Source organism: Syngnathoides biaculeatus, chromosome 7 (assembly GCF_019802595.1).
Source record: "Syngnathoides biaculeatus isolate LvHL_M chromosome 7, ASM1980259v1, whole genome shotgun sequence".
In the NCBI taxonomy this organism is placed as follows: Eukaryota; Metazoa; Chordata; class Actinopteri; order Syngnathiformes; family Syngnathidae; genus Syngnathoides; species Syngnathoides biaculeatus.
The window spans coordinates 16,987,865-17,002,909 of NC_084646.1; the positions used below are offsets into that span (position 1 = coordinate 16,987,865).

Consider the following 15,045-nt stretch of genomic DNA (forward strand, 5'->3'; position numbering starts at 1 on the left):
TTGGGGACTTTTAATTTATTGTATTTTCATGGAGGGGTTTACATTTGCAAGGCATACATTTTTTTTTGTAAACAAGCATTGAGTGAGCAGGTCATTTATGTAGCAATTTATCTAATCTACATAGGGTGAAGATTATACAGAGATATTGTTAAACATCCACCCATATCTTTGAATAAGTGGCACTAAAGGTTCTTGACTGGGTTTTAAGTCGAAAAGCCTCACATGGTTTGGCTGCGAGAAAATAAATACCGGTAGTTTGGAAGCAGTCCTTGGCTCCTCGAATTCTTAGAATGGAAAAGTCCAAGGAACTGTGACGTGCCGATTGAAGGAGGAGATTTTTTTTTTATTTACACAAGGTGAGTCTTTTTGCTCCAACTCTCTAAACAACTGCAGATTCCAAGCTTGAACAATTCACATCACTACAAGTCAATGTATTTGGCTTTTTAACCCACTTTACCAAAGTGCAAAGGAAGGCCAAAATTGTTTACCTTGGATCGATTCAGTTTAGTTTGGATGTTTGGAAAACCAGTAAGGCTCAAGCCTGTGATCGACTGTAAACAACTGGAACACTAGTGTCCATGTCCCCAGTTGACATATGTTCGTCCATCACCATTGACCAAGGAAGGTGCCCTGGGGACCTTTCAAGCTTTGGATCTTGGAAGAGTCAAGGTGAAGCTTTCAAAAAAAAAAAAAAAAATTAACAACTGTCAATCATAGTGGAAGGAACATAATGCTCTCGGGCCGCTGTCGTTGGTACTAGTACAGGTACAATGCACAAGTGGGAATATGAACTGGGGGGGAAAAGACCATCTCTAAATCTTTCATGTTTACCTCAAATAAATGTATGCGGAAATCAGGACAGAACTGGGTGTTCAAATCAGGTCAACGATCCTGATCACACATTAAAACTGATTTTGGAGTAGTAGAAGGTTCAGGAAGCCTGGACCTCAAGTCCATTTTTTTTTTTAAATGTATGATGCTAATATGCAGGGTCTGTGCCAGGAAATCAACCAATATAAATGAACACTACCAGTCTGCCAAAAAGTTGAATAGTGAAATATTTGTGGATAGTTAGGTCAGTTCTGTTGAAGTGCAACTTGCAAGGGACAATATTATTGGTGTGGATGTCCAGGTACCATTTAAGAACTCAGTTATTAAAATAAAAAGTCAATGATAGGACAATGTCATATGCCTGTGATGAGTATATGTAAACTTCTGACCACAACTGTGACCAAATGTCTGGCATACTTGAGAATGAATGTACAATATTGCAGCAGTATCAAACATTTTTATCAAGGATGACTAACTGCATACTCCACGCGTCAGTAACCAAAAAAAATCCAATATAATTCTTGAGTGGCATTTTTCAACAACAAAAATGAACTATGGTCCATAGCCTCCAAACAAAAATCTTATGTTGACTTTCCTCTTCTGTTTTCATCTGCGGGGGCGTCTTCTGTGTCTACATCAGGCTGTCAAACTGATCCTGTCATTTTGGGTGGAGCTTGTCGCAGGGCTTGTTCATTTTCTTCAGGCCACCAGCAGAACCTGCTGCACATGATAGGTGTCGAAGTCTTCTGGTAAAGTGTCTGCGGAAGGAAATAGCATATTAGATAACATTTATATTCTTGTGCTATCTTGCTTGGACACTGACTTCCAAATGAACTGCATCTTTCTGACCAAAGCATAGAAACCCTTTCACACAACACTTGAAAGTTTAGAAATTATTTTAAATTCTAACCATCATGAAACCTACCCTATGGATAGACCTCAGTTTCCCAAAGATTTTTGCTTTTTTTTTTTCCTGGTTGTTTTATCATACTTATTCCAAAGGAAGGACCAGGCTCACAAAGAGATATTAAATAGAATGGAGATTAATGATGTGCATTCACATTCATAGCCACAAATCTACAGCCTTTGAACATTATTTGTTGGAGTTTGCCAGTTTGTTTTGTTTTTTGCATCGGCCCTGCCATTGGCAGGCAACCACTTCAGGGTCTACCCTGCTTCTCGCCCAAAGTCAGCTGGGATAGGCTGCAGCACACCTGCGACCTTAGTAACGATAAGCGGCACAGAAAATGGATGGGTGGATGTTGTACATTGGTTAACTTGTATGCCGTGTATCAATAATATAAATTTATGCCTTTGTCATCAAAGTTAAGACTGAATACCTGATAAATGGAACACCTTTAACGTAAATGTTTTTGAAAACATTGCCTATACAGTTACTAAGTGTTTATGATGGTGACAGTTTGACCCTGATGATTGGTTTTGCTTATTTCCATTTCCATTAGCAATAGCAATCAAACAAATTGGATAACAATAATAATCATAATAACGTGTTAACCAGCATCCTGGAATGGATTGTGTTTAACTATAGGGACAATGATTTCAGAATACGACATACACAGAAAGAGGTCATCTTAATTCTTAGTGATCGCAAGATATTTTGGACAATTGTTTTTGTCCATCAAGGAAGAAATTGAGAATCCTGACCTCAACGCCATCAAACACCTTTGCTATGAACTGGATTAATGGTAGGAAAGAATCACATTCATTCCAGAAGAAAAAATTTAATGTTGCTTGCCATTGCAGCGGTAACGCAGGTTGGCCCAGATTATGTTCTCCTGGGAGAAGCAGAAGACTCCAAGTCGACCTCCCCTCATGGTGCCATCAATAATGACACCTGTGTCGGCTACCATCTGAGGACCTTCATAGAAGCGGACCCTGTGTCCCAAAAGAGCAAATGACAATTTTTTTCTCTGTGTGAACGTAGAGGAAGTGTCTGAGAGGGTCTTGTTTTGCTTGTTATAAATACTGTACCGGATGTATCCTTCAGCGGGTCGGTGCTGGAGGAACCAGCGATAAGAGGTCTTATCTTTCCAGCCAACATTGCGAGCATCTTTCCACAGAAGTTTCACCTGATCACTTGTGTCGCCAGTATGCCATAAGGCGTTCCTCAGATTCTCACCAGGGCCGGTGTTGGACTTGACAGCCTTTCCAAATTCACAAATGGCAGTGAGTGTAAGTTTCTGGAGTAATGTCTCAGCCCTGCGGACTAGCAGATTCAGCAACGTATGGATATTTGTCCATATTGTAATCAAGTTGGTGTGGAAATATTGGCAAAATAGGAAAGAGCTCGTTTAGTTTCATTCCCAACCAGGCCAGGGTACACCTGTATCCCTTTCTTGCCCAAGGTCAGCTAGAACGCCCGCTAGTGTGTCTCCAAATATGCTATGGTTTGTTCATGCACTACATTAATGACCTTTCAACCATATTTTTTTTTTTTTTAGAATAATGAGACAAAAAAATAGATACAATCTCATTGGGGAGCTATTTTTAAAACATGCCCGTCTGCTCCTCCTGTGGTCCTTGGTGCCCATAGGCGAGATAATGGAAAAAAGGGTGGATGGATAGATTCCATTAATATGCTTCCCAATTTGGAGGAAACTCATACACTACGTTGCTAAAAGTTTTGTCCCATTTTCCTTGACTCAGACATGAAGTTAAGTGACATCCCATTTTTAATCAATAGGTTCAGTCCACCCTTCGCTGCTTTAACCGCTTTAAGTCTTCTGGGCAGCCTTTCTACAAGGTTGCTAAGTTTTGACCATTTTCCCTCAAGCATATTTGCAAGGTCACACACTGATGTTTGAAAAGAAGACCTGGCTCTCATCCTCTGGTCTAATTAATCCCAAGAGCTACTGCGGTCAGGACACTGTGGGGCAGTCAACTTCACCCACCAAACACTCTCTCATCCATATCTTTTTGGCCTTCCTTCCTTCCTGGACTCCACTGGCTCATCCCCAAATTGTTCCCACTCAGTCAAAATCATGGAAGTTTTCCAAAATCCCTCAGTATGCTGAATCATTCATCATTCCTTCCATTTGAACTCCTGGGCCAACATTTTGGACAATTCCATGTGTGACCTCACAAATGCGCTTCTGGAAGAATAGAGTTGAAGCTGCTGCAGCTGCAAAGGGTGGAACGACATCAATGGGATAGCACTTAAATTAATATGCGAGTCAGGGCATGAGACTGAATTATTTTGGCAGTATATTCCACCCATCCATTTTCCAATTCTCACTGGGGTCACAGGCGTGCTTGATCCTATCCCAGCTATCTTTGGCCGAGAGCTGAACTGGTTGCTAGCCAATCCCAGGGCAGATATAAGTAACCATTCGCACTCAATTCACACCTACAGACAATTTAGAGTTTTCAATTAACCTGCCGTGCATTTTTTTGAGTGTATGTAAGGAAACTAGAGAAGACGGACAAAAACCCACACAGGCACGGAGAGAACATGCAAAATCCACACATGCAGAGCCAGGATTTGAACCTCAGTCCTCAGAACTGTGTTTCAGATGTGATAACCGGTTTTTCCACCGTGCTGCCCCAATACAGTACAGTATATTACCAGTATTGTATATAGTAATCTAACACACTGATTACCTTCAGTTGGATGCCAGGTTCTGCCACGGCTCTGAATGGGTTGGCCTGCCAGTAGATCTGTTCCACCTGCTTCCACATGACCACATAAAAACTAGAGCTGTCCTGGTAACCAAAAATAAATCCTGCATAGTCGTCGTCCGTCACTGTGTTGACATGAAATGTCCCTTCGAAATCAACACCACTGAAGGCAGTGTAACCTGAGAAGGAAAAGTACTCCTTTACCGTTAGCTATACTGTAGACTCCCCTAATATACTGTTTAATATGTGTATTGAAAGGGAGATAACCTATATACATATCTAATTTAGCATTTACCCAACGTTAATACATCAGACAAGGAAGTCATATGAAATCCGGCTACTTAAATAAAATGTACACCCTAATCCTAATTTCAGTAGTCGATCACATTCTTACCAACAGCCAACCCAGGATCACTATTCATCGTCTGGACAATCTCTCTCCCCTGCACAGTCATTGAAGAGAAATAGTTAATTTACGGCTCCGTTATTCAGAACAGTTTGAAATAAAACACGAGTATTTTGGTAGAGCCAAAGTTAGGATGTTTTGGAGACAAGGTTAGAGAGAGCCAACTTCGATGGTTTGGACATGTTCAGAGGCGAGAGAGTGAGTATGTCGGTAGAAGGGTGGCGAGGATGGAGCTGCCAGGCAAAAGAGTGAGAGGAAGACCAAAGAAAAGGTGAATGGATGTTGTGAGGGAGGACATGAGGACAATCGGTGTTAGAGAGGAGGATGCACAAGATAGGCTTAGATGGAAAAAGATGACACGCTGTTGCGACCCCTAACGGGACAATTCGAAACAAAAAGAAGATTATTTTGTTAGAATTAACTCAATTTTAGCTGGAAAAATGTACAGTCCCTCAATTACTATACTCTATGTCCTCATTAGGGATGTGAGCTGGCATCACTTAAGCCCATCTGAAGTTCAGCTGGTGATCAAATGTTATTCATTTTAGTTGTCGTCTTCACTCTTAAATGTAATATATTCAATGCATCATCCAAAAAAGTGACCTGGTCCAGCACCACCCAGTTGGGGTCAATCTGAGCGTCACCCTCGGGATCTAAAACCACAGTTTGGTATTCCCTGAAGTCAGTCAGCGTGACCTCGGCGTTTTCAGGACAAACGTCGATGGTGTCAATGATGGTGTCGTTGTCGAAATCCCTTTCACACACATTACCTACGCCATTGCCTGGAAGGATGCAAGAATAGATAGATACTTTCCACGAACACACGTGAATGTGAATGATTTATTCAGACACAGCAATCCCTACCATCAGAGTCCTCTTGTAGGGGATTTGGGATTAAACGACAGTTATCAGGACCTGGCGGGAGCAGGTCCGGAATGCCATCGTCGTCATCGTCGTCATCACATTCATCTCCGATGCCGTCCTTGTCGGTGTCCAGCTGGGAACTGTTGATAACGGCTGGGCAGTTGTCTCGAGAGTCTTGGTGACCGTCGCCATCGCTGCGGGAGATAGCCTTTGATTGGCACACGCCAAATGTTGGTCGTGTTTGGCCTCAAATGATCTCACGGCACCTGTCTTTGTTAGTGTCGCAAGGGTCTCCGATTAGGTCGTTGTCCGCATCCGACTGGGAAGTGGGAGTTGGTGTTAGGTTCTCAGCCAAAACACTTGAGATTGCTCATCATGGAAGTTCAGATGGTCTTATGGTTTCCCAAAAGCTGTCATAGATGCCTTATTTTGTCACAAATAGCTATTATATTACGATTATGATATTGTAATTTTACAGTGTCACCTTCTGTATTGTGGTTCATTGTTCTTAGATTTTTGAGTCATTTTTGTAATAGGTTTTTACAGTACTCCACAGCGGCCGCCTTTGAACCCAGGTTCTCAGAACTCCGAGACAAATGCCCTAACCAGTCATCCAACATGCTAGCTACTCTCTATATTAAATATTAGTGTTGGAAAGAAAGGAAATGTGAAGATTTTCTTTTTTTCACCACAGCCCAGCTACCTGATCTGGTGGTGCAACAGCTCACTCTCAGCTATGCTAATATCTCAGAATGATTTAACGTGGATGGACACCAGCGTACCAGGCAGATAATCGTGATTTACTGCGGCCAAATATATGTTGAAGAGCATTCTAACCTGGTCTTGGTTGGGAACATAGGGACAGCTATCACAGGCGTCTCCAACTTGGTCTCCATCACGATCTTTCTGGTCAGCATTGTGAACTCTTTTGCAGTTATCCAGGTAATTGGGGATTCCTGCGATAAATGCAGGCTGCAGTCCACTACAATATGTTCTCGTATCCTTTAAATATGTGTTGATAAGTACTCAACGATGTCTAGAAATTTCAACATGAAACATACTAACCATCCCCGTCGATATCTTCATCGCATTCATCACCATATTTGTCCACATCGGTGTCCTTTTGGTCGTTATTTTTGACAGCTGCGCAGTTGTCGCAAGCATCGCCAAAGTCGTCTTCGTCGATGTTCCTTTGGTCCACGTTGGGCACCAGTACGCAGTTGTCCTATAGACAGATATAGATGCGTACAAACAGTATATAAGTGTAAAAAGTGTACTCCAGTTGTTAAGTATTAAGGTCATTTAGATAAAACTCACATACCATTTTACATGCAGTTATTTAATATAGTATTTTCTTAGATATGTATTGAAAGAACCTGTGTGTTGGGGATCCCATCTCCATCTGCATCGTCATCACAGGCATCTCCGATTCCATCACGATCAGCATCCTCTTGACCAGAGTTGGGTACTGTGAGACAATTATCCTTAAAAGAAAAAGAAAAAAAAAAGGGGGGGGGGGGGTCGAGTAGTGGGGAAGCTAAACGGTGCATGATTTGTGCAATGTTCAGATTCAGCCCAACAGTTCAGATTCGGGCCCTGTCTTAGAACTTCTGGTTTAAAATCACCACATCACATTAACAAGTTCATATCAGCAAATCTCTAAAGGCAATGGGAATCTTGAAATTTGTCATTAATGTCATTAATTTGCTTTTGCCTTTAAAAGCGCCTCACCTTGGCACAGTTCGTCTCAGGACAGTCCAGTTTTTCGTCCGGGAAGCCATCAATGTCGACGTCTGGTCCACACAGGAATCCGTTCCCGGCCCAACCAATTCCGCACTGTGAGCATGTCAAATGTTTTATGCGTCGTACTGTCTCGCTCTTGCTGGTCCACTGTTACCAGGATTCACAACTCAAACTCTCCGATTTCCAATGTACTTATTGGTCACAAATTCATAACATTAAGTACCTTAAAGGTCAAGTGTCATCAAACAGAGGATTTTTGGTATATTATTAATGAAAAACCCACAGCCAATTAGGTCCCATGTTTTTTCACCACAAAACATGATTTTGATGTATACAGCTTTTTGTAACTCCCGCCATGAAAATCCTCTCAGAGATTTGTTTTCGAGAAGAAGCAGGAAGTGACGTAAAGGACAGCGGCGCCCCCTCGTGGACTCGTTTGTTTCCATTAGTTTTACCTCCGGGTGGGTAGCTCGTTGTTCCTTCGTGTTAGCCAAAATGCCGACTCATTGCATTGCTGGACATTGCTTGAACGCTCGGGAGAATGGAATTACCCTTCATAAGTTTGAAAGAGACCCTGTTGGTTGTGAAAAATGGATTGCACGGGTGCAGAGGACGAGAGCTTCATGGGTTCCAAATAACAGGTAGGTATGTATACATCTCAAAAAAAAAATGTGCTGTGCGCATATAGCTACTAAAAAAACTGATAGTTTGGGGCAGACCACGTAATCAGTCTCTCTCATAACGTAAAAAAAGATCCGCGTATGAAATGTGTCGATGTGCGCGTCGCCCAGCGAACAACGTCTCGATAGTGTTCATCGCGTACTGCGGCGACTTTGCACATACCCCTAAAAGCAACATAGCTCGGCTCCACCTCCTCCTTATATGCCACCACGGGCGCCAAAACTCAGCCACACCGGCTGAGGTGACGCGTTCGGCGGTCACAGCTTCTGCTTAGGCTGCGCGTCAGGCTTTGCGACGGGGGCGGCTCTGAAGAACCCAGCCGAGAATGCGTTACTCAGTCGCGTGCGCGCATAAAGCGCCCCGGCTCGACTGTGAGCACCCCCCTAAAGCAGCACCGCTCGGCTTTGTCATAAGCCACACCGGCTGGCTGCGATGAGCCGCGATGGCTCATCTCCGCCTCGGGAGTGGATCGGTCGGGATGCGGTTTGGCCGTGATCGGATATCATCTGAATATGGCTCGAAACAATAGTGTAATATTGCCCCGGTAACTTCACTCGGTTGTGTGGTCTTGTCCTTTTCGAAAAGAGCTTCGATGTTAGAAGGGGGGTCGGAAAAAATGTTGTTTGGCTTCCATAGTAGCAGGCACTGCGCGTTTTCAACGGCGGAAGTGATGATGACGTCAAGGACAGAGGACGCGACTAATATGGCGACCACTTGGATGTCGAGGGACACTCAATTGCGCAACTTTGTGCATGGATGATGCACTCTCCGCTCAGTTTTTTTTTTTCGTATAGACATTGAAGTGAATACTGTTATATGTATTTTAGATTGTTTATAGGGATGTCAGTCCCACTTTAACGTATCCAAACAAGTTGTGTTTCAACATGTTGAGGAGTTTTTGGAAAGGGTTTGGAATACTCTATATGTAAACGCACCAGAACACGTCTTCAACAAAATATTTGAGTTCCAAAAATAAAGACATTCAACCGTTAACTGTCAAGTCAACAGTGTATCTGAAAGATTGTTCGTTCCATAAAATCTCAAGTAATAAATCCTTTTTGGCTGATATTGCGATCTCAAGCTCAAGTACTGTTACCAAATTACATTTGTGTATTACCGCTGACAAGCTCAAATACAACAGTAGGAGGCTGTGTTTATATGTTTGTTACATACGTAACTTAAAACGTGCCAGATCTATTTCCATGAAACCTTTTGGAGAAGTATGAAAAGTTCCCCAATCCAAAGGTCGTAAAAGAGTGGAAGTACAGCCACTTGTAAATCAAAAGGAGAAAAAAAAGTATAATTCCTGATTTTTTTTTTTTCCTTTGGTGAAAGTATAAAATAGAGACTTAAATGTACATAATGTGTTTAAAAGGCGGACCCGTTGTACTTGATGACATTGACATTAATCGAAATGCAAAGTGTAAATCTGAATCATGTCGTTGTGTTAAAAGAAGAAGGAAGGTGAATTAGCTCACTTGACATTCAATGTTGCCATCTCGACGGATGACGCACTCCGCGCTGGCATGACAGGGGTTCGCCTGGCCATCCCCGCACATTCTCTCGAGCTTGCAGCCGCGTCGCTGGTCTCCTACGTAGCCCTTTTTACACGGGCCGCATCTGAAGGAGCCCTGAAATATGAATTCCTTTAGTTTGTTCATTTTCTAGGTTCTAAGAATGCTGGACTGTGCGTTTGGTTTCAGGGCCTTTGGTGCGGACCACAGAAACCATCAATATTAAACAACACAATTTAATAGCACACACCTGGGCCACGTGGCTCATCTGGAGCAGTTCATAATCAATATTTTTCGAATAAGATGACGAAAACATAAAAGGGAGATAATACAGTGCCATGAAAAAGTGTCAACCCCTACTTGAATTTAAGGAATTGAGCAGTTCCAGACCATCATACTTACCACCACATGTGACTTTTGCGTACGATCTTCTGAAATGCTGTGTTAAATTTGGCCCGCATTTGATGACACAAATCTTCCAAAAAGTTAAACTTTTGTCTTGTCCGTCCATAGAACATTTGCTCAAAGTCTTGGGAATTATTCATTGTTGTTGTTGTAAGATGAGACTTTATGTACTGTTTTTGTTGAGCAGCAGTGATTTCTGTCTTGGAACTCTGCCGTGGATGCCATTTTGCTCAGTCTTTTGCTTATTGTTGCATCACAAACACTGATCTTAACTGAGGCGAGGGCGAACCTCAGTTCTCTCACTGTTCTCCTGGGTTCCATTTTGATCTCTTGAATGAATTGTTGCTGTGTTCTTGGGATATTTTTTGTAGGGCGACCACTTCTGGGAAGGTTCACCTCTCTTCCATGTTTTCTCCATTTGTGGATAATGGATCTCACCGTGGTTCACTGGAGTCCTAAAACTATAGAAATGGCTTTTTAACTCTTTCCAGATTGATAGATGTTCATCACTTTCTCGACTGTTCTTGAATTTCCATGGATTCTGACATTTTGTTGCACTTTTTTTAAGCTCCTTTGGTCAACTTCATTTTGTTAAACAGGATCTATTCAAGTGATTTTGAGATTAAACATGCCTGGGGGTAATCAGGCTTGGTTCTGGTCATTGGAAAGGAATAAAAAAATTTGACGAGCAAAAGTTAATTAATGATTTAAAAAGGGAGAGCCCCTAAAGGGCCAGGTAGGGCCTCGTCATTTTCACAGCACTGTATGACATGCTCGCCGGGGATGCTGATTATTAAATTCATGTGAGCAGATCACTCAAGAAACGTTTTGCAAGGTGAACTTGGATTGCTCTGACCAACCAATCGGGGGACAGAAATTTGTTGACACTGTTGTGGACCTCCGAGCAGGCCCTCTGAGGCATATTTCACATCTGAGTGGTTTCATAAAGTTGACAGAAACTTTATGAAATGAAGACAATAGATGTTGGGGATTAATAAATACAATTTCATGGAACACATACCACATTCGAATTTCAATTTTATGTAAAGGTCAACACTTGAATTTTTTAAAAAAAATCTATTTGTCCTGTTTTCGCGACACTTTGTGTAAAGCTCAGCCCCAGTTGAAGAAACTTGGTTTTTTTTTCTGTAACATGCTACAACTTTCTCTTTTCTAATGCACTGATCTTAGTGACATTGAGATATGTCACTGTTTGTAATAATTACGTATCAAGAACTGCTCACCATTTAGGTCACGGCAACAACACTTGATGCAAGAATGAGTGCAGAAAAAACATTTTATATTAATACCAACAATTTCACAAATTCGTTACTCACCGGAGTGTTGATACAGATGGAATTCTCTGCACAACCACCATTTGTGTGGCTGTCACACTCATTGATGTCCTTGCACACCTGTGTAGTACAAACAACCGCAGTCAATAACCACATTTCTCCAAATTTTCACATTTTTGATGATCTCAAATTAACCACAAACTCTTAGGGAAACCTTATCTTAGTCGTTCTCTATTCAATAGGATTTCTGAAGTAATTAACAGCTGCATTACGACAGATTCAAATATTGTTGAATACTAAATTCATTTCATTCGTGCCATTCAAACGATAAAACTCAGATATTGGTTATGGCTGAGCTAGAGCACATCCCACCTTAATTAGGTTGGGAGTCGGGGTCTACGCTGGCCTGGTTCAATGTAATACTCAGTACTTTTTAATAGGATTACCAACAAATCCCCGTGAGAACACGAGCTGATGAATCTTCCGATTTATAATGCCCTTTACCTGCTTGTTGGCGCCGGCGTAAGCAATGCCGATGCCGTGTAGCTGAGGTCCAGTGTATCCCGCAGGACAGGAACCACAGCGGAACCCTGGCGAGGTGTTGATGCACCGCACACCCATGTGGCACGGCGCCACTGAGCACTGCAGATGGAATACATGCACGTTTCAGGACATTAGAAATGATCCACGTGGGAAATTTGAAACGTTTGTTTGCAAGTGTGCTACATGTACAAGAGGTATGGATACTCATAATAGATTTGTTTGAATTAATCAAACAATGTTGGAGGGACCTTTTGAGTGAGCTCAAACAAGATGAAAGTGAAAAAACTTTCTGTAATCTTCACTTCACGTAGCATGTGTAATGGCCAAGTGTACTAATACTGCAAGGAGCACAATACTCTATTGAAGTGTATGTCTACATACCTCATCCACATCAGTGCAGTGGGTGCCATTGCCCTCCATGCCATCTGGACAGGGTCCACAACTTGGACCACGAGGGGTCTCCATACACCTTGCACCAGGGTAACAAGGGTCGGGGACACAGGAAGGATGATGCAGCCCCCTTCGGCTCCCTGGGGTGTCAAAGGGTCATGTGACTCATTTGTCTGTCTGGCGTTATCACAGCAGCCCGCTCGCATAATAAAATCACTACTCGCAAAAACGTAGGGATATACAGCTAATACGGGGGACTCACCACAGGCTTCACAATCCATCACTGTATTCTTGAGGAATACCATCTCTTTAATCTATAAAATACAAATACTGTAGTTTGTTTTGTGGGAGTTTTGAATGTGCAACCTGTTCCATCATTCCAATCCAATTGTTTTTCAACAGTCACAAATGTCAACAGATACCAATTTAGTTGGGGGGTTTTGCATCTTTTTTTGACAAAAGAATACATTTTAGTGTTTGTTCCATTTGTGTCATCACAAATGCGCTCATTTTCAATTAGTGAATAGATTTTGATGTCATGTTTAAAAAAAAAACACGTGAAAGTGCTTTACCATTTGCTTCAGAAGCTCTTTTATCTCCGACAAGGCGTGGTTTGACATTTTCATCTGATTTATAATTTCACCGTCTAAAAATTGAAGGAACAACAACATCATCTTGTAAGATATGTATTAGAAAACAATTGCGAAGCATGCTTTGGAATCATCTGCATTAGCACACAGTATTCATCAATTTTCTGAGCTGCTTATCCTGACAAGGGTCGCAGGAGTGCCTGACCTATCCCAGATATCTTCAGCATGGAGGCGGGGTACACCCTGAACTGGCTGACACCTAATCACAGGGCACATAGAAACTATTCTCACTCACAATCACACTTACAGAGAATTTAGTCTTCAATTAGTGCATGTTTGCATGCATTTATCTATGCAGGGGCAGACACTAGCTTTAGGTGTGTGGTTGTGTCTGTGTATGAGAAAGAGAGAGAGAGACATTCCAAAGGCACCACCTACGCATCGACTACATTTTAAAGAGCAGCCAGCGACGCCACGATGGCAGCTGCGTGATGGATTCTGCAGATGCAGATGTGATGCAAAGTTTTTCAGAAGGTTTTTAGTCTCGCGCGTCGCAGGAGATTCAATGATCGTCCTGATGTTGGCGGTGTAGTCAAGCCAAAGTGAAAATGGAATCAGCACATAGATGAAGTTTTTTTCTTTACTCATAAGTCGTGTCCTCTGGCTGACAGCTAACATGTTGTGTACTGTGCTGCGATGCTATTTTGTCCCCCCCCCCCCCCCCACTGTGATTTTATGTAATAAAAACAAGCTGTCATGGAGCTGTTTTTTTAAACAACAAAATGTGTCCTGACATCCCTTCTGACCACCTAATGTGTCCCCCCAGATGAGTTGTACTATTGGGAATAGCAGCAAATGTGTTGTCCATGTTAGTGGTGACTATATACTGAATAAATACAACTTCACAGAAACTCTATAATTGCTATATCTTGTTCATCATATAAGGTGGTGCCGTTAATAATACAGGGTTTCTTCTTTCTTGTTGTCAAAAAACATTATTGTGTTTTTGCGTTGTACTTGTCTGACTAGAACAGAAATGATGATGACTAAAAACAAATTCATAAATTATGAGATTGGGTTAGATCTACTGTAACAGCTGTTTCAAAAGTTGTCGTACGGAAGCATTTTGAGGAAAATGAAGCTTGTAATGTCTCAAAATGTCAGAGTTCAAACTGAAATCCCATAAAAGTTCAGTTCAACAAGCAATGGCGATATTTGTGTCGTGATATGTCGTCATAACTTCATCCAGCGGGGCTCATAACGGCATCATCTGCCATCACGGTCGAGGCGGCGCTGGTTAACTTATTTTGACACTTGTTAAAAATACACTTCTATTCCATGTCTGGACAGCAAATAAACGCGAGACCTTCAAATTGCCCCCCCCCCCCATTATTTTTTCCCCCTCAATAGATTATGGAAATTCAATGCAATACAACAAGTTGTTCTGTACTCAGCACGTCTTTTCCCCTATAAATGCCATACATGAATTTTGACTTTAGGTTCTAATGGTGCCCAAATAGCCACCAGGTGAAAATGTAAACGCTCTCTCTCACCTCTCTGTCCTGCCGCTTGTCCCATGCAGAGCAAACAAGTCAGCAGCGCAAAACAAAACATGCTTCTGCAATGTGTGTATTGCTCACAACTGCCTTCTTCGACCCTTCTGCAAAACTGCTTCAAAATCAGACTCACGATCTCCTCCCCCTTGCTTTCGTTTTCTACGCTGCACCCCCTCCATAATATTAATAATAATAAAATAAACCAACAACAACACAACTACTACGTCCCAGACTGACGTCCCCGACTGCGGCACTCAGCCCCCTCTGCAGGAATTCCAAGAAATGAGAATCCACAGGTTTTCTTGCACAACTCGTGACATACAGTACACTATAGACTGGCGACCAGTTCAGGGTGTAGTCTGCCATTCGTCTGAAGTCAGCTGGGATAGGCTCCGGCGACCCTTGTGAGGATAAGCGGCTAAGAAAATGAATGGATGGATGAACATTTCTATATACTCATGTAAACAGAGGTTTGTGATCATCACCAGCTTGCAGGCCAATCCACGCTGTGAAGATAAGAGACAAAAGTTAAAAATAAAAATGAAAACATTTTAGTCTACTCCAGTGTGTTTGTTTGTGTTTGTCTAA

At 42.1% G+C, this 15,045-nt stretch overlaps 1 protein-coding gene across 1 annotated transcript; it reads right to left on the bottom strand.

Moving 5' to 3' along the window:
• Nucleotides 1-37: 37 nt before the first annotated feature.
• LOC133503797 (thrombospondin-4-like) lies at nt 38-14,515 on the bottom strand. Its single transcript, XM_061825741.1, is given in 21 exon segments — nt 38-1,589; nt 2,588-2,727; nt 2,824-2,996; nt 4,453-4,649; nt 4,865-4,913; nt 5,480-5,658; nt 5,741-5,934; nt 6,007-6,086; nt 6,359-6,368; nt 6,523-6,551; nt 6,554-6,696; nt 6,806-6,965; nt 7,117-7,224; nt 7,472-7,576; nt 9,643-9,795; nt 11,421-11,498; nt 11,883-12,020; nt 12,303-12,441; nt 12,570-12,625; nt 12,884-12,957; nt 14,455-14,515. Coding segments are annotated over 21 exon segments (2,325 nt in total). The 3' UTR covers nt 38-1,530.
• Between the last annotated feature and the right edge of the window lie 530 nt (nt 14,516-15,045).